At 45.3% G+C, this 19,799-nt stretch overlaps 1 protein-coding gene across 12 annotated transcripts in view; it reads right to left on the reverse strand.

The window, feature by feature from the left end:
• Positions 1 to 19,799, reverse strand: part of Aptx (aprataxin) — a 39,590-nt gene that overhangs the window by 16,529 nt on the left and 3,262 nt on the right. For 2 of the 12 annotated variants that reach the window (NM_001025445.2, NM_001025444.3), the window contains exon 1: positions 4,531 to 4,588. The exons of 1 other annotated variant lie outside the window; for it this stretch is intronic. Coding sequence is in view for 2 of the 11 variants with exons in the window: in NM_025545.4 (NP_079821.3) it covers positions 4,118 to 4,131 (14 nt within the window). In the remaining 9 variants the exon portion in view is untranslated. Of the gene's footprint in view, positions 1 to 3,173; positions 4,589 to 19,799 lie in introns of those variants that run through there. 9 more of the 12 variants (XM_006538167.4, XM_006538169.4, XM_030253699.1 and 6 more) reach the window with 9 other exon arrangements.

A 19,799-nucleotide genomic window follows, 5' to 3' on the forward strand; every position in this document is an offset into this window, starting at 1 on the left:
CATCATGCATGACTTTAACCCCAGAACTAAGGAGGAAAAGGCGGGCAGATCTCTGTGAGTTCAAGGCCAGCCTTGTGTACATAACAAGTTCCAGGGCAGCCAGGGCTACATGAGACTCTATCTCAAAAAATTAATTAATTAATTAATTAATTTGGAAGATGCCATTAAACAAACTGAAGAATTTATAGAAGACACTACTTAGAAACAGAGGTGGGAAAAGTACAGAGGTGGCTCAAAGGTTAACAGTACATACTGCTTTTGGAGAGATACCAAGCTTGCAAGCACCTATAACCCTGGCTCCAGGGGATCTGACACTTCTGGCCTCTGTGGGCACCTGCATTCACCTGTGCAGACCACCCTCCCACACACACATACACATAATTAAAAAATAAGTATTTTATTCTTTTAAAAATGAAAAGAGATGAAGAAGCAATTTTATATTGGAGGGGTGAGGTGTGTGTGTGTGTGTCCTGGGAACCAAACCCAGGGCCCTGCCCTTGCTAAACAGGCCCTCTACCACTAAGCCAAATCTCCAGCCCTGAATTTTACACCAGAACACAATTAATTGACTTGTGGAAGATCCAAGAGTCAAGCTGAGAGACACAAGTAGAAAGCTCAGAAGAATGGACTAACTGAACATATTTGAGAGAAGTTGAAGCAAAGAAAAAGGATGAGGTGACCCGGAAAGAAGATCACGGCAAGGCTCGGACTAGGTCCTCAGGATGTTTCTCCACCCTCTAGAGCAGTGCTTCCTCAGCCTCCCTGATCTGCAACCCTTTAATACATACAGTTCCTTATGTTGTGATGACCCCAACCATAAAGTTTATTCTCGCGCTACTTCAGAAATGTAATTTTGCTACTATGATGAGTTGTAATGTAAATATCTAGAATGCAGAATATCTGATATGGAACGCCTGTGAAAGGGTTGTCTGACCCCAAAAGGGGCCGAGAACCACTGCTCTAGCTCAAGCTTCTAATACCTCGGGGGATATCTTGCCTCCTGCCCAAGCACATGCATGCCTTCTGCACAATTGCTGTACTCAGAAACGAAAAACAAAGAAACCATATTCCCAAAAATGAGAATACTGTTACCATCTGCGAAGACAAGAGGGTGCAAGGCAGAGGGACCCAGAGGTGCACATCCCCAGGGAGTAATTGGTGTGAGCACATGCAGGCCAAGGAGGTTCAGGGTTGCAGATCCCTTCAAATGCCATTTGTGTTCATTTGACTCCCAAACTTACGTGGGAACCAGCATGCCTGTCTGAAAGACACTGAAGGTACCTGCCCCCAGTTGGCTTTGATTGGTGAAATAAAGTTGCCTGCGGCCAAGGGCTGGGCAGGGAGGCAGAGGCAGGACTTTAGATTTCCCAGGCAAGGGAAGAGAGGGAGTTTTAAGAATCACCAGAGAAGCAGAGAGATCAGACTTGAGGGAGCAGGAGAGAAAGCATCCAGCCATGTTGTGTCAGGGAAGTGGCCCCGGGGGCTCTGATATCCCAGACTGGGGCTGGGATAACAAGAGTAGCCTAGCCTTTGAGCTGCTGAGAGCATATTAAACATGAGGGAATGTGTGTGTGTGTGTGTGTGTGTGTGTGTGTGTGTGTGTGTGTGTCTTACATTCACGAATCCAGAGCATTTTGGCTTGTGGTAGCAAAAGTGCCACCAGCGGGGAGTTCAGAGCGGATTAACAATTTACCAATTCAGTTCAAAGTTCTCTGTCAGTCAGAAAAGGCCTCCAAAGCCACCAGGTCAGAGAAGGCCAAGAGCCAAGGGGACTGAGCAGGAAGGACTGAAACAGGCATCTCGGGTTAAAGAGCACACGTGACAGTGCAGGCTTCCACAAGGAAGTGTGAGTCAGGAGAAGGTGGACTTGGCTGCACCAGACACGCCGCCTCAAGTGTCACTCAAAAAGAGGGCAAAGTAGGGGAAGAACACCGGGACAAGAGGCTAAGCTCCAACACAGTCAGCAGGAGACAAAGCCAAGCTTTACATGTCAGAGGATGATGAATCAACAGAAGCCCAAGAATACCTAGCCAAGGGCCATGTGTAGGCAAAGGAGTGCAGGGAGCTGGGATCAGAGACAAATCCAGAAGCTGCTATTAAAACAGAGGCCAGAAAGTCCAAAAGACAATTCAACAGGTCTCTGAGGGGAGCTGATACGAGTATAAAGTCAGCTGTTCATCTAAGATCTAAACCCCGGCCTAGTGGTGATGGTACTGCAGGCAGATCCCATTTATAATGCTACCTCCCATGGGGCATCTGTTGGACCAGCTACAAATTGATGGCTGGGCAGGTAAGAGACAGGAGAGTGAAGCATGTCCTTACTGGGTATTGAGAAACAAGTCTTATGATTGACAAAGAAGCCAGCAGACAGTGCAGCTTCTGAGTAGGAAGAGAGAATCCAGTGAACAGATAGGAACATGGCAAGACGATGGAAACACACTCCCTTCTGCCACAAAGTTCTTAAGTTGTGATGCTCCGATGCACTGCTTCCTGTGGAGCTGATGCAGTTACTGCACAATGCTTACACAAAACCTTAAACAGCAGGTTGGCCCATTTGGGCCTCCAGACCCAATCTGTAGGAATTAATGACTGCAGAATACAAGAACATAGCTGGGTTTGTTTAAAGTAGAATGCCCCAAAACAGAAGTTCATTCTACCATTCCCTCTCCCTTCTGCAATGGCCCATTTGCTGACTACACCACTGGTTACTATGCCCTGATTAATTCTGGTTGGTTGGTTTTCCTTTTTCCAGACAGAGTTTCTTTGTGTAGCCTTGGTTGTCCTGGAACTATAGACAAGGCTGTCCTCATACTCAAGAGGTTCACCTGCCTCTGCCTCCCGCTGGGATTAAAGTCATGTACCACCAACACCACCCAGCTCTTTTTTCCCCTTCCCTTTTCTCCCTCTTGCTCCAATCCCGCTTGCTCCAGGGCCCACTCTCTCCGGCCCATAGGTTCTTTATTTGTTTCTCATTACAGATGAGCCACCATGTGGTTGCTAGGATTTGAACTCATGACCTCCAAAAGGTGCTCTTAACTGCTGAGCCATCTCACCAGACCCCACCTAGCTATTTTTGAGTCCTAGGTGTCTTAGTTAGGGTTTCCATTGCTATGAAGAGACACCATGACCAAGGCAACTCATATAAGGACAACATTTAATTAGGGCTGGCTTACAGGTTCAGAGGTTCAGTCCACTATTATCAAGGTGGGAACATGGCAGTGTTCAGGCAGACATAGGGCTGGAGGAGCTGAGAGTTCCACCTCTTGTTCTGAAGGCAGCTAGGAGAAGACTGGCTTCCATGCAACTAGGACAAGGGTCTTAAAGTCCACACCCACAGTGACACACCTACTCCAACAAGGCCACAGTTCCTATTAGTGCCACGCCCTGGGCCTAGCATATACAAACAATGACGTTAGGAAACCCAAATGACAGGGCAAGTGACATGAGGCCAGAAATCTATCTTGAAGCGCTGTTAGCACAAGAATTTTCTTCAACAATGGAAATGTAGTAAACCTTCAAGCCACACTGATAACTGAGCTTTTGAAGGGCCATTAACACAAGTAAGGAACTGAATTTCCAATTAAACTTAAAGTTGCATAAGCACAAGTGAGTGTGGACTAATGTCCAACACAGACTTGAACTTAAGACTCTCAGCTTCTAATTTCTCAGAGGAATTAGGCTAAGTATTTCACAGACTGGCTCCACTGGCCAACATCCTCACTCTTCCCTCCCCAGACATACATGCAGGCACCTTTACCTGCACATACCATCTTTCAAGAATGCAGCATGGCTCCTGGCTAATACAGGATATCCAGAAGTTTGAGGTTAGACTACCCTACATACTGTTACCCATCTTGAAGAAGAAAAAAAATTGTCCAAGCCCAGTGGCAAACGCCTGTATCCCATCACTGGGAGGTAGGGACAAGAGGATCAGAAATTTGAGGAGGCCAGCTGGGCTACAGGAGACCTCTAAAATTAAGTGGGGAGGAAGGGCCTCTTACGAAATCCCCAATATATGTCGATTTCTCAAAAGTAATTACCCAGCAATTCCAAATTGGTGTCATTTCAAAAACCCCTGCTTTGTTGAATCTCTGCATTGTAAAGAGAAAGACCTTACACTGCTTCCGGCATTCTTAAGGCCCGCTGGGGACACTGCTAGTGCACCTCGAGTTACTCTTGGAAGGCGTTTCTGGCAGAAACACTTTCCTGTCAGGCTGAACAGCCCCGCTGCATGGACTTTGTCCACTCTTATCTCTAAATCTTTTCATGCTGATCTGGCAGCCAACTAGGTACAGGAGCCGGGTGGGGATGGGGGGCGGGGAGGGTGGGAGGCCGGAACAATGCGGCGGAAACAAAACTCTGAAACACGCCCACCTGAGCAAGACCAAGGGGTGGAGCCTAATCCGCCCAGAAGAAAGAAACCTCGAACTCCACCCTCAAGGTCACCGCTCCGAGTTAGCAGCCCGGGCCAAATGCCCCTGCCCGCTTCTAACCCAGCAAACTACGAAGGCAGGCGGACCATTAACTTACCTCGACTGTGGACACCCACAAACTTCACGCTGCTCTACTGCGCCTCGCCGCTTCCGGTGCTGAGAGATGACGTCACAAACGGCTGCCTAGCAACCGGTGATGATTCCAGTATCTTTTCGAGAATTGGCTGGAACGTTTTCTCGCCCGATACCCAGGTAGAACAGTGGCGCTAGCCGCTAGTTGTCCCCCGTGAGGATAGCTCCTTTGCTCGCAGCCTCCCGGTTGTCTGAATCCGGAGAGATTTCAGACAGCAGTCTTCTGTGGCTCATCTACGCAGCCATGTCGCCTTTTAGCACTTCCTCCTCAGGAAGCTTGCTATAAGTTAAAGCCATCTTTGAAAGGGAAAGAACGAGGTTGGAGGTAGTGAGAGAAATTCGTTCTGTAGCCCAAATTGGTCTTGAACTCGCGAGAATCTCCTTAGATTCCCCCAGTGCTGGGATTGCAGATGTGAGCTACCAAACACAGCTTTGAAGCCATCGTTTAAACTACAGGCTGGAGTGCCTTACCACCCACGTTAAAATTACACTTTTCTTTCTCTCTATAAGGAGAAAAAAGACTGAAGAGAGAGACAGAGGAACCCTGCTAAGATTTTTTTTTTATGATGTCTTCTCTAAATGAACTGAGGGCAATCAGCAGGAGGTTGGGATGACATATGTGTACTGATTTTTATAGCAATTCCAGGACGTTCCCTGAAAGTCTTGTATTGTAAATCACTAAAGACTTCTTGGCAGATGAAAGAATTCCTATCTCGTGAGTAAAATCAGAGTGTAGAATCTGAAACGCAGTCGAAACTGAACCTTACGGAGGCCCCCTTTTTTGGGGGTGGGGGGGTTGTTTAGACAAGGTTTCACTGTGCCCTAGACTAATCACAAACTCAAGATCCCCTGCGTCTACCTCTGAAATACTGGGATGACAGGTCTTCGTCCCCACTCTCAGCTAAGAGCTCTTTTGTTTCTTGATCAAATGGGTTACTATTGTTTTCTTGAAAAAGCAGGCTCCACTGTCTGATGGAGATGACAAGACAGGATGGGAGGATGTCCCTGAGAGCAAGGGAAAGCCGTGCTTTTGTTGACAAAGAAGATGCGGGTGTATGTTAGGATCAGAGCAGGAAGGGAGGAGGAATCTCAAGCTGTACAAACCTCAAGGCTGAGAACGTGGTCCATAACTGCCTAAGACATCAAGGCAGATCTGGTGACCCGACAGTTTGCGTTTTCCCTCAGGATTAGGCCTCTTAGCCAAGACTTCTACGCAGTCTCCATTGTGTCTCGTACAGCTAAAAATTAAACTGGGTCATTTGTGCAGAATTGAGCAGAGTTTTCCTAGCCACTGTATTAGGTCTATTCCATTGTCTGCAGTGCACTGACCAGAAAAGCAAGGTTGTTTGGAACAATGCACGGTCAAGGGCGTGGCAGGCACTTAAGACATTCACTGGGGTTCACATTGCTAGGGGACTACGCACCAAAATTTTTTCAGTTTCTCTATGAATCAAACAACTACTAATTTTTGTCACCCTAAAGCCCCACTATTCTGCTCTTAGCTTCCATGGGTTTAACCAATCTGGAAATACCATTTAAGTGAAATCATGTAGTGTTGGTTTTTGTAATCATTTTCTTTCACTTAGCTAGGTGTCAAGTTTCATCTACAATGTGGCACAAGTCAAAAGATCCTTTTTAAGGCTAATGTTTTTCTTTGGGTTTTTATTTTTTTAATACTTTTTAAGATTTATTTTATTTATATGAATACACTGTCACGGTCCTCAGATACACAAGAAGAGGGCATCAGATCCCATCTACAGATGGTTGTGAGCCACCATGTGGTTGCTGGAATTGAACTCAGGACCTCTGGAAGAGCAGCAGTCAGTGCTCTTAACCACTGAACCATCTCTCCAGCCCATATTCTTTTTTAATTTATTGATTTTTAATGTGTGTGAGTGTTTTTCGTGCATGTATGTCTGTACACCATGTGTGTACCTGGTGCCTGAGGAGGTCAGAAGAAAGCAGATCCCTGGGACTGAAGTTATAAGAGACTGTGAGGTGGGAGGAGTAGCCAGTGTTCCTACTGATCCATCTCTCCAACCCCCTATTATTCTTTCTTGTTTGTCTTCCCCCCCCCATTTCTTTTGTTTGTTTGTTTGCTTTGTTTTGTTTTGTTTTTCGAGACAGGGTTTCTCTGTATAGCCCTGGCTGTCCTGGAACTCACTTTGTAGATCAGGCTGGCCTCAAACTCAGAAATCCACCTGCCTCTGCCTCCTGAGTGCTGGAATTAAAGGCTTGCGCCACCACGCCCGGCTTTCTCCCAATTCTTAAAGACAGGGTCAAGGCTGACCTTAAAAGATCGCCTTAAATTCCTGATCCTCTTGCTTTGGGCTGTTATTGTTGTTGTTGTTGTTGTTGACAGGGCCTCACTATATAGCTCTGGCTGTCCAGAAACTTTTTAAGTAGACCAAACTGGCCTTGAACTCACAAAGTAAATTCTGCCTCTTGCGTACTGGGGTTAAAGGCAAGCACCACCATGCCCAATTTTCTTCAGTTTCCCAAGTGCTGTGATGGACTTTTGGGTTGTTCCTGTCTTTTGACTATTGGGAATAATGCTATATTTATGAACATGGATGTTCAAAACATCAAGATCTGTCTTCAGATACTGTGGAAAGCAGAATTGTTGAGATAGATAGATAGATAGATAGATAGATAGTGTGTGTGTGTGTGTGTGTGCAAGTGCATGTGTAGGCCAGAAGAGAATATCAACTATCTTTTTCATTCTCCACCTTAATTTTTGTTTTGTTCTGTTTTGTTTCGTTTTTGTTTTTGTTTTTGTTTTCTGAGACAGGATTCCTCTGTGTAGCCCTGGCTGTCCTGGAACTCACTCTGTAGACCAGGCTGGCCTCGAACTCACAGAGATCCACCTGCCTCTGCTGTAAATAGAGGACAGTGACCATGCCAGGCATCCACCTTAATTTTAAGATGGCGTCTCTCACTGAGCCTGGAGCTCACCAGTTAGGTTAAATTGGCCCATGAGCTCCAGAATCATCCTCCTGCCTCCGCAGCACTGGGATTATAGGCACAAGCTACTACACTGGTCTCTTTACATGGGTGCTGGAGATCTAAACTTAGGTGCTGGGGCCTCTGGAACAAACACTTCACCAACTGAGCCATCTCCCAGTCCTGGTCATTTTATTTTTAATACTTTGAAAGCTTCCATAATGCTTTTCCATGGCAGCTGCATGGTCTGACATTCCTCTAACAGTGCCCAGACACAGCTTCTCTGTGTGCTTGCCAGCACTTGTTATTTGTAGCTGTTTTTGTTGTTGAAAGCAGCCACCCACAATGGTCTTGATTTACAGTTCCCTGATGGTTAGGGATGGTGCTCTTTTTATGTGATTATTTTTCCAGTTGTGTGTCTTCTCTGGAGAAATGTCCAAATCTTTTGGCCATCTTAAATTCAACTTACTGGTATTTGTGTGATATTGTTGGAGTTGGGGGGAGGGGGTGCTTGGCTATATATAGCTCAGTGGTAGAGCATTGCCAAGAATATGTGAAGTCCTAGGTTCAATCTACAGCACCACACAATGAACCGAAGTGCTTTTTCCCTGCTCTGAGCGTGGCCCTTTGTTTCAGCTGGCCAGCCTCCCTGCCATTTTTCAGGACCCCTTTCAGTATGTTAGCTCTGGTCTGTCTCCTTTATGAAGGTGTGTCTGTATGCTTGCGCCACAATCACAGTTCTCATTGCTACCTCTTAGTAAAGATGTTTAAAAATCAGAAAGTGTAAGCTGGGTGTGGTGGCGCACGCCTTTGATCCCAGCACTCGGGAGGCAGAGGCAGGCGGATTTGTGAGTTCGAGGCCAGCCTGGTCTACAAAGTGAGCTCCAAGATAGCCATGCTACACAGAGAAACCCTGTCTCGAAAAAAAAAAAAAATCAGAAAGTGTGAGGTCTCTGACCTTGTTCTTGTTCAAATTGTTTTGTCTTTTTTTTTTTAACTCTGGATTTTGCTGTTTTGGTCAAACAGAGATGAAAATCAGTTTTGTGGTCTCTTGAAAACAAATCAATAAATCTAGCAAGTTCTGGTGACGCACAGCATCTGGGTCAGCACTGTCCTCACTCAACTGTGGATGCATTGGCTGCTCCTGTGAGAGATTAAAGATCATCTTTGAGACTTTGGGAGACTTCAAGACTCCAAGTCTAAGGGAAGGGCAATTGCAGCCAGAGGCTGTGGTCCACTGGTCCATCAACTTGCTCCAAAGGAAAGTAGAGAGTTCTGAGAGAGGGTAATTCCAGTGTGGATCCCCAAAGCAAACTAACTGGCAGGACAAGCTAAACTAGCCAGCCTTGATCTCAATACAGAGACCTTCCTTAGCCTGTTTATAAGGTGGAGAGCCCTCAATGAAGATACCGAGGGCAATGTTTACATGTGAACATGAATACACACACACACACACACACACACACACACACACACAAAGACAAGACACCTCCGGAGAGTCATCTGGGAATATCTGGGTTTGCTTTCAATAAACAACATAACCAAAAACAACTTGGGGAGAAAATGGTTCGTTTCAGCTTACAGCTTTTGGTCCATCATGCAAGGAAGACGGGGCAAAAATTCAAGGTACAAATCTAGAGGCAGGTATTGAAGCGAGACCATGGAGGAATGATACTTACTGGCTTGTTCTCCTTGGCTTGCTCAGGAGAACAACCATAATATCAAATCATCAAAATTACCTAGTAGTAACGGACCAAAACCTACTGAAACAAATTTAGATACAGGTTTCGTACATCCAAAAAGAGCTCTGTAAAAGATGTGATTTGTCTGCAAGCTTCCTCTGGCTCCAGGGGTCCTCTCTGACCACACCCATGTTAGAATAAGAGCATTTCAGTCCCTCGGATCAATAATGACAAGGATATGAGTGTTGCCTCAGGGAATAATGTTGGAGCCCTCAGCATCCTGTCTCCCAGAGCACCCAGCTAGCCATAGATGTCACCTTTGCTCACCCTGTGCATCTTCCTTTCCCGACTCAGTCTCACTTCTTTTCTCTCTCTTGGCATGTCTTGGCATCATCTCCAAACTACTCATACTCAAATCCTCACGTGAGTGGGAAAATCCAACCTGAGGTGGTGCTCCTGACCACCACCTCTAATGGTGCTGTTTTATCTTTTTAGATAATAACTCCTTCTGCTTCCAGCTATTTTATGCCATGACACAAAGATAAAAATATAAAATTTATAGAGCACACTGTGTAGGGTGTGGTGGTGCATGCCTGTAACCCCAACACTTAGAAACTCGAGGCATGTGGATCTGGAGCTCAAGGACAGCCTAAGCTACATGAGACCATGTCTTAAAGATTAGAAGAAGAAAAAAATAACAGGCTTGGTATGGGACAACGTTAGTCCCAGCACTTGGGAGGCAGAACTGGAAGATCCCTGAGTCCAAGACCAGCCTGGTCTACAGAGTGAGTTCCAGGACAGCCAGGGCTACACAGAGAAACCCTGTCTTGAAAAATAAACAATAACAACAAAACCTGGAGTAAGTTTAAGGGGACTTGGGAAAGTCTTTAAGGAAATTCCATGACATATTTTCATTATAATTGCAATAACAATTTTTAAAACATAGTAGTTAGAAGCTGGTATATTTCAGAGGCACAGAACTTTCCCAGCATGCACAAGACCCCGTGTTTGATACTTGGCCCCAAAAAATACTTGACAAGCTAATACTAATTTGGCCAAATAGCAAAATATTTAAGTGTTATGAGAAGCTTGGTCTGGAGACTATGCTCTTCATGATGAAGTAGCGACAGACTTTATCATTGTATTTTCCTGATCGTCTCAAATCCCTGGCTGTTGTATCTGTACTGGGCACATCAGTAGAGAGTTTCTGTCTTCTAAACGTGTTCACAAACAGTACCCTACAATTTCCCTTAAAGGACTCCACCTACCAGTTACATTTATTGTCTTCAACGCCTGCCTTTGGGACTGGTGATCACTCCCAATGTGGATTCATGTCACGCTCACCTCTCTGGAGGGCCTGATTTCTAGGAGCGGAGAGGCGGTGTGACCCCAAGCACCCACGCAGTGGTGGACACTGTTAGAACTCTTTTTAAAACTTTTTTTAAACACTTATGTGTATATTCATGTGGGGGTGTTCGTGACACATGGAGAGTGTGCAGGTCAGAGGATAATGCTCTGAAGTCAGTTCCCTTTCCATCCGGGTCCCGGGAATCCAGTTCAGGGTGTCAGGCACAAAGATAAAAGTGAACATTTATACAGCACATGGTAGGTAGGCCTTTAGCTGCTAAGCCATCTTGCCGTTCCTGTTAGAAATTATTTCAGTTCAGTAATGTTTGTGTAAATTATGGATGTTGTGGTCTATGTTAGAATTTCTTACAAATATTAAGACACACACACAAAATAAATACAGGAAGCAAACATGTGACTCCCCCCACTACCTCCCCCCACTCTTTACTCACAGGTTTGTACAGACAATGCTGAACTTCCTCCACTTCCCCGCCCCCCCAATATATCATTTTGAGCCCTGGGTCCCACGTGGTAAAAAGAACTCCCATAAGTTGTCCTGTGACCTCCACACATGTCCTGAGGCACTCTCACCCACAGGACTATGCCATACATATACAATAGATCAGAGGGGTGACTTGCAGTTAAAACTACTAACTGCTCTTCAGAGGATGGAAGTTGAGTGCCCAGCCTCCATCCACAGAGATTTAAAACCATACACACATATTAAACCATCTTCAAAAGACTACTGAATGTAGTGACATTTTTGAAAATTCTTTTTAAAAACACAGAAATATTCTAATGTGCTTTTTTTTTTTAATCCAGGTGTGGGTATTTGGGGCTGTTTCAGACTGTCCACAGCAGCTGGCTGTGATTTGTCTCTTGCTCTAGAAGAGGCATGGTTTTGCCAGCTGCAGATATTTTTCTTTGATTGTATGGCGATTAGAATCCTAGAAACTTTTTTTTTTTTTTTTTTTTTTTTTGGTTTTCGAGACAGGGTTTCTCTGTGTAGCCCTGGCTGTCTTGGAACTCACTTTGTAGACCAGGCTGGCCTTGAACTCAGAAATCCGCCTGCCTCTGCCTCCTGAGTGCTGGGATTAAAGGCGTGTGCCACTATGCCGGGCTGAAACTTTTCAGAATATAAATGCTAGGGCCCCAACAGGCAGGGTGGGTGGTTGTTGATGATTTAGGAAGGTGGTTCACAGTTTGTTAGTAGCTGTGGTCAAAGATGAGATTAGATTCAGGGATATCTCTCCCCTCTGCCTTTCTTTCTTTCTTTCTTTCTTTCTTTCTTTCTTTCTTTCTCCTCAATCTAGTGGTGTTAGGGGGAGAAATATGGGGTGGAGATAAAGGATGATAAGGGAGATAAAGAACCCACAAAGTAGCAAAAAACAGCTACAATAGAAAAGAAGCAGGCTATAAATATGTAGGTCATGGGATGCTGGATGTTTATAAAAAAATAAAACCAAATAAAGGGTTGTAAGGCTATTTCTGTCTTGTAAAATGTCTTGTCTTGAGAAGGCCTGAAGGGAAGAAGTCATATGGATAGCTAGGTAGAAAAAGAAACTATCACATGAGTTTAATGCTGTTTAAATAGAAGAGGTTTTTTTTCTTTTTCTTTAAGAGAGGGGGGGCGATACTCAGCTCTGTTGCCCTCACACTCCTGAGCTTATGTGCATTAGCAAAAGTTAAAAAGGGTTTCCCTCCCCTCCCCTCCCCCACCCTTGTGCTAAGGGTCAAGCTCAAGGCATCTACAGAAACAGCCGAGCACTTTCCCACTGAGTTACATGCCCAGACCTTCCTGAATATTTCAAAGGTAGGGGAACTAGAATATGTGGTAGAGCAGAGACATGAGTCTCTCTTGAACTGTTTAGCCTTCCTCCCTCTGACAGTTTCTTCCTTTAGTAGATCCATCAATTCTCACCTTGGTGTATTTCCTCTCCTATACTGACTCAGGACCTGACGGGACCAACCTGGGTCAGTGGAGTCACAAGCATGGTAGAGCAAGACTTGGAGAAGAACTTAGATGTTGTGACCCGTGGGACTAATCTCTGGTGGTGCTTCTGCTCATGACCCACGAGCTGTGAGAATCCCAGATCAGCCACACTAGGAGCCAAGCCTCAGTTGAGCTCACACCTGTCGGCCTACACAAGCCCCATCCCCAGTAGAGCCTCCAGCAGCTACACAAGGAACAAAGATGGGCTGCCCCTGCTGGGTCCTGCCCTTGGTACAGAATTTCAGACAGCTACCCTTTTTTTTATATCACCACCTTTGAAGGCAATGTGTTAAATAGCATTAAGTAAGTAATCAGGATGTAAAATCAGCATTAGATGAGAGAGAGAGAGAAAGAGAGAGAGAGAGAGAGAGAGAGAGATTTTGTTCCTACTGTTTTCTGGGTTTAAGGCTGAAATATCTGAAAGTTGAGTCAAGGCTCACCTTAAGATGAAAACTGCCTCGGATACATGCATAAATGTTAGTTTAGCAAGCCTCAGTGGTTCACACCTGTAATCCCAACACAAAGGGGACAGAGATAAGAGGATTTTGGCAAAGTCAAGGCCAAAGTGGCTTACATAACTAGTACCAAGCCAGGTGGGGCTGCAAATGATCATTTAAATAAATAAATAAATAAATGTCAGTTTATGTCTGTCCCTGCACATCTGTAAACTCATGAGGGAAAGGATTATATCTGTCATGGTCGTCATTGTTCGATGACCTAGAAAAGATGATCAACATTTTAATATACTGGCTGAATGGAGAGGTCATGGGAAGAGCACATGATGTAGAGGACCCTGGGATTAATCCTTAGTGGAAAAAAACCTGTGCTGATTTACTTGTTGTATTATGTCCTCTGTCTCAGAGGGAGAATTATTTTATTTTTGGTGTATGGCTGTTTTGCCTGCATGGATAGCGGTGCACCATGTGAATGCATGCCCAAAGAGCCCAAAGAAGCCAAAAGAAGGAGTCTGGAACTAGAATTGCAGGCTATTGAGAGCCACTGTGTCAGTGTGAGACCCGACCTAGGTCCTCAGAAAGAGAAGCCAGCTTTCTCTCAGTTGCTACACTATCTCTCCAGCCTCCAAGATGGTAACTTTTGTAACTGTTATCATCATTAGCAGATATAATTAGAGACAGTCTTTTAAGGACTTTATATGTATAGTCATGTGTCTCTTAACTAGAGGCATGTGCCCTAACAGACGTATCATTAGGTGATTTTGTCATTTGGGGGTGGTAGTGTAAGCTGTATTTGAATAAACTGAAATGACCGCAACAATGTAATTTCATGGAAACTCTGTCCTTAACCAAAACATCATTATATACTAATGGCTATCTTAATTCATTTAGTCCTCATAATAATCCAGTTATCTTGGAGCTATTATTATTCCCTGTTGCAGATGAGGAAACTCGGCCACAGAAAATATAAATAACTTGCTTATGGCAGATCTAAGATTCAACAACAGGGACTCAGTTTCCAGAATCTATAAATCAAACTGGCTTCAAACTTGCAATTCTTGCTAGGTCCCCAGATGCTAGGATTAGAGAAGTGTACCACTATACCAGGCTAATATAATATAATATTAATATAATATACATTCTTTTCCTTAAAAATCCATGTGTGTGTGAACGTGTGTGTGTGTGTGTGTGTATAGTGTTTTGGGGGGTTTTGTTTGTTTGGTTGGTTGGTTTTTGGGGTTTTGTTGTTTTTTGTGGGGTTGTTTGTTTGTTTTGGGGGGTTTTGGTTTTTTGGTTTCTCAAGACAGGGTTTCTCAATGTAGCCTTTCCTATCCTGGAACTCACTCTGTAGACCAGACTAGCCTCAAACTCTCAGAGATTCACCTCCTCTGTCTCATCTCCTGAGTGCTGGGACTCAAAGCTTGTGCCATCACACCACTACCCTGCCTTTCCCATCCTCCTGTGCTGGATCTGGCTGGATCTACGAGGTACTGTTGGGGCAGAGAAAGGTAAGAGGGAACAGCAGGCGACCCCAGCACCTTTCTCATCCTAACAATGGCATCATTGGCTGGCAGGGATGCAGCCTCTGCTCCAGGTTGCCTTCCTGATGTCAGCGACTAAAGGAAGAGGAGAGTCAGGACATGAACAGGTGACAGTCACCAGGAAGAAAGACTTACAACACAGGCCTTCTCCCTCAACTTGTAACTGTAGTAGCTGAATTCCTGGTGTAACTCCAGCCTGTGGGCTTAGCCAATCCCCAGTCTTCAGAAAGGACCATAAAGCTCTCTGAATCTGTGCTGCTGGCCCCATCCAGTTGTTCTTGTGGCCTGTGGCAGGTCTTCCTGATGCTGCACAGAGACTGATGATAAAGGCCGACCGTGGCACAGATGCCCTTCCTGACTCTGTGCTGGGAGATCTCTGGCCTGGATGCAGGAGCTGAGATGTAAGCAGCCACACACGGCCACCATGGACTGATCTCTCAGTCGTTACACAGACTTTCCACCATTCTCACCACCAGAAAGTGTATACACAAACTCTCCTGTGTTCAATCCCATATTTAAAGAAGTCATGAGAACTTAAGTAGGAAAGCATTACAATGAGCTGAGTTTGGTAGTGTATGTCTGTAATCCCAGCATTAAGGAGGCAAATACAGGGGGATTGCCACATTGTGAGGCTAGCCTGGACAATATAGCAAGTTCCAGGCCAGCCAACTGAGGGTACAAAGTATCCTAATACAGTTTCTCTGTTGCTGTGTTAAAAAACCATTGTTGGGCTTGATAGCATCCTTAATCTGAGCACTCAGAAAACAGAAGCAGGCAGATAGATATTCCATTAATTGCCAGGCCAGCCAGGGCTATACAATAAGACCACGTCTCAATAAACAACACAGTACTCAAAAGCTATCTGAGGGAGTAAAGAGTTTATTTGGCTTACAAGTTACCTTGCCTCATTGAAGGAAGCCAGAACTCAAGGCAGGAACCTGGAAACTAGACCAGAGACCACAGAAGAATGCTGACTCTGTCCTTCACCCCTCACACAGATACCTCTACTCTACCTGCTCAGCTACCTTTCCGTAGCCCAGGGCTAACTGCATAAAATGGCCCATCACACCAGGGGATGGGACCTTCCCACAGCAAACAGCAAACAAGAAAATGCCTCAAAGACATAGCCACAGGCCAGTTTCATCCAGGCAGCTCGTCAAGTTTCCCTCTTTCCAGGTGCCTGAGGTTTGTGTCTGCTGAAGCTATGATACAAAGCCATGTTCTTTCCCACTTGACTTCCTAAGTGGGGTGTGTGTGTGGGGGGGGGAGATCATGAGACAAAACAATTCATATTCACATTGTATTTTATGAGCACAAAAAGAATCTAAATGGAAAAAATTTCAAACAATCTAGAAGACACCTGATAGCAAAATGAGGTAGAGGATTATCTACATAATTGATGTGCATGTAAATAAAATGCTCCTTTGTGAGTATGTTAAAGAAGGGATCCCAGCCGGGCGTGGTGGCGCACGCCTTTAATCCCAGCACTTGGGAAGCAGAGGCAGGTGGATTTCTGAGTTCGAGGCCAGCCTGGTCTACAAAGTGAGTTCCAGGACAGCCAGGGCTATACAGAGAAACCCTGTCTCGAAAAAACAAAACAAAACAAAACAAAAAAAAAAAAAAAAAAAGAAGGGATCCCAGCTCTCACGAAGGGGTGATTCTGAGCTTGAGGCCAATGAGGTCTATAGAAAGACCTACTCAAACAACTGTAGGGAGCCTGGAGAGACGGCCCTTCCGCCTCCTCCCGCACCAGGTGTGGTACATAGACCTGCTTGTACACAAGACATCTGTACACACTAAATAAATCTTTAAAGTTTGTTCTAAGCTAGGGATGTACATCAGCAGTAGAGTGCTGAGGCCAGTCTAATTGAGGCACTTCTTCCCTGGAAGGTCTATTTTCCCATGTGTGTCAAGTTGACAACAAACTAACAAGGACGTGTGAGAATGAGGGTGCTTCTCTATGGGTGCCCTGGAAAACCAAAGGCAGATGCTTGGGTGTCATCCTTATGGCACCGCACTTCAGTTTTTGGAATAGGACCTCTCATGGAAAATTGACTAGATCCAGATTTGACTAGACTAGTTGATCAGGGAACGCCTAGGATCCACCCGTCTCTGCCTCTACAATGCTAGGATTTCAAACACAAACTGCTACACCAGATTTTCCTTTTTTGTTTTTGGGGACAGGGTCTCACTAAGTAGCCCCAGATAACCTGGAACTCAGAGAGATCTGCCAGCATCTGTTCAACAATCCCTGCCTTCATCCTCACCCAGCGTTGGAATTAAAGGCATGTACCACAAAGCCTGCCTCAGGTCCTTATATACGTAGAATAAGTTCTCTCCCCCAATGAACCATCTCCCCACCCTGTTTTCTGTTTGAGATAGGCTCTTGTGATATAACCCAGGCTAGACATGAACTAATGATTCTCCTGTCTTGACCTAATGCCACCACCACATTCAGGACTTGAATTTTTTCTCCCTCTCCCTCTCCCTCTCCCTCTCCCCCTCTCCCCCTCTCCCCCTCTCCCTCTCCCTCCCTCTCCCTCTCTCCCTTTCCCTTTCTCCCTCTCCCTCGCCCTCTCCCTTTCCCTCTCCCTCTGTGTGTGTGTGTATGTGTGTGTGTGTGTCTGTGTGTTGAGGGAGTTTGTTCTTTCCTTCCTCCATGTTGGTTATGGAAATCAAACTCAAGTGACCCAGCTTGACAGCAAGTGCAAACCACTGAGCCATCTTGCCAGTCATTGAGTTTCTTGAGTAGTGTGCTTAATTGTATCTTAAATGTTTACTGACTCGTCTATCAATTATCCATTTATATTATTTGGCCATTTTCTGATAGATGATAGCCATTTTATATTAGGCATAGTAGATGCTTATCATGTGCTATGATTTTGTGTATTTTTAGCTGTTTACATAGTGTCTATATCTATTTATACTTTTTGGCCATATAAGGATTTTAGTTAAAAATATGGGTCATACATCTTCTGAACCAGGCAAGTCCTCAAGTGGAGGGATGGGGACACCAACCCAGCCACAAAACTTTTGACTGACATACAATTTGTCCTGCTGGCAGAGAGTGCTGGGGCCTGAGCCTAGCAAAATCATCAAAGAGGCCAATGAGACTTCATCCAGAAACTGATTGATGAAGAGTCCCACAGTCAAACATTCGGTAGAGCTCGAGGAGGAGAGGTCTGCCAAGGTGGAAGAAGAGGGACGGGACAGGATGGGACGGAGAGGGGGGGAACCAGAGGGGTCAGGGACACACCACAAGAACATGAGAACATGGCCCACAGAATCAACTGATGGGGACTCATGGGAATTTGAGAGGTCAGGAAATCTATAGGAGCCTGACCTAGGTCCTCTACATATATGTTGTAGCTAAGTAGCTTTGTGTTCTTGTTGGAATCCTAAGAGTGGGAGCAGGGGCTGTCCCTGACTCTCTTGCTTACTTGTGGGACCTTTCCCGCCAGAGGCACATCTTCCGTAGGATAATACCTAGGCATTTTTCGAAGCTTCACCACCCAGGTGCCACCGTTCCTGTCCCCACCAACTGTTTTTGTGACAGTAGCAAGGACCTTCTCCTTTTTCTTCTTCTTCTTCTCAACCTTGGTCTTGGCAGCTGAGTATTTCCTTTTGTACAAGACCTTTCTGGAATGCATAGCAGATCGGGAGTACCTGCCAATTCCTCTAACCAGGGCAAGTTTTGGCTGCAATGGGGCTTCCCCTTCTTGGGCTTTTTAACCTTAGGGCGACCCTTTTTGGCTGCAACAGCAGCCCAGGTACCAGAGGCGGCAGCATCGCCGCCAGCCTTCTTGGCCACAGATTTTCTCTCCTTTGTATCAGGCTTCTCCGCCTTTTCACCCGCCATCTTGCAAGACAGGAAAGAGAACTAAGACAGCGGCTTCCGGTCTGTAAGCAATGGCAGGAGGTGGCCTCATACAGCCTTACTGTGATGGTATGTGTCTGGTCTTATTGTAGCTTGTTATGCAGTTTTTTGGTTGATGTCCCTGGGAGAAGGCCTGCTCTTTCCTAAGGGAGGGAGGGGAAAGAGAGGGAATCTAAGGAAGTGGGATGGCAGAGAGGGGAGAGGCTGGGGATAGGAGAGGGAGGGGAAACTTCAGTCCATATGTGATATAAGAGAGAAGAATAAAGGAGGGCGGGAATGTCTCAATGGAGTACACTATAACTCTCAGTAAGCATGTGGCCAGATCACAAGCAGCTGGAAGTGGCAGTGGGCAGCAACCAAATAGTAGTGAGTCATACTCTCTGCTAAGGAATAGGAATTTTATTTCCGAAGCTCTGGTTGATTTTAGGAATGGAATGATATAATTTCTAACAGTTGACTCTTTTTTTTTAAATTGTATTTGATGGCGTTAGGGTTTAACCTTGGGACTCCAGGTATACTAGGTGAGCACTCTACTTTTTTTTTTAAATACTTTTTATTAGGTATTTTCCTCATTTACATTTCCAATGCTATCTCAAAAGTCCCCCATACCCTCCCACCCACGCCCCTACTCACCCACTCCCACTTTTTGGCCCTGGTGTTCCCCTGTACTGGGGCATATAAAGTTTGCAAGTCCAATGGGCCTCTCTTTCCAGTGATGGCCGACTAGGCCATCTTTTGATACATATGCAGCTAGAGTCACGAGCTCCGGGGTACTGGTTAGTTCATAATGTTGTTCTACCTATAGGGTTGCAGATCCCTTTAGCTCCTTGGGTACTTTCTCTAGCTCCTACATTGAGGGCCCTGTGATCCATCCAATAGCTGCTGACTGTGAGCATCCACTTCTGTGTTTGCTAGGCCCCGGAGCACTCTACTTCTAAACTATACCCCAGACTGATCACTCATCCCATATACAGCCTGTGAAATAAAAATAAGGCATAATGTTGAAGATGCAGCTCAGTGGCAGCAGACCAGCACATGCTTAGCAAGCATAAAGCTTATTTAGCAGAATAAGAACAAGAAAGAGGAGTGGGGCCGGGAGGGCAGGAGGATAGGAAGGGAGAGAGAAAGATCTTCGAAGAGGATTCTCTATGGCTTGGAACCAAAGGAGGTCATGGATACACAGGAGTATGTCTGGTTTACTTTTTCTTTCCTTTAAAGAAAATACTGTATTTTGATACCATGTAGCCCAGGCTATCCTCAAACTCCTGGGCTCCAGTGATATTCACGCCATAACCTTCAGAGTAGTTAGGACTACAGGCTCTCTCTGCCACCATACCTGGCAGCCTTTAAAGAACCAACAATAAATATAACACCTGAATTTTCCACACTCCTGGAG

This window comes from Mus musculus, chromosome 4 (genome assembly GCF_000001635.26).
Source record: "Mus musculus strain C57BL/6J chromosome 4, GRCm38.p6 C57BL/6J".
Taxonomy (NCBI): domain Eukaryota; kingdom Metazoa; phylum Chordata; class Mammalia; order Rodentia; family Muridae; genus Mus; species Mus musculus.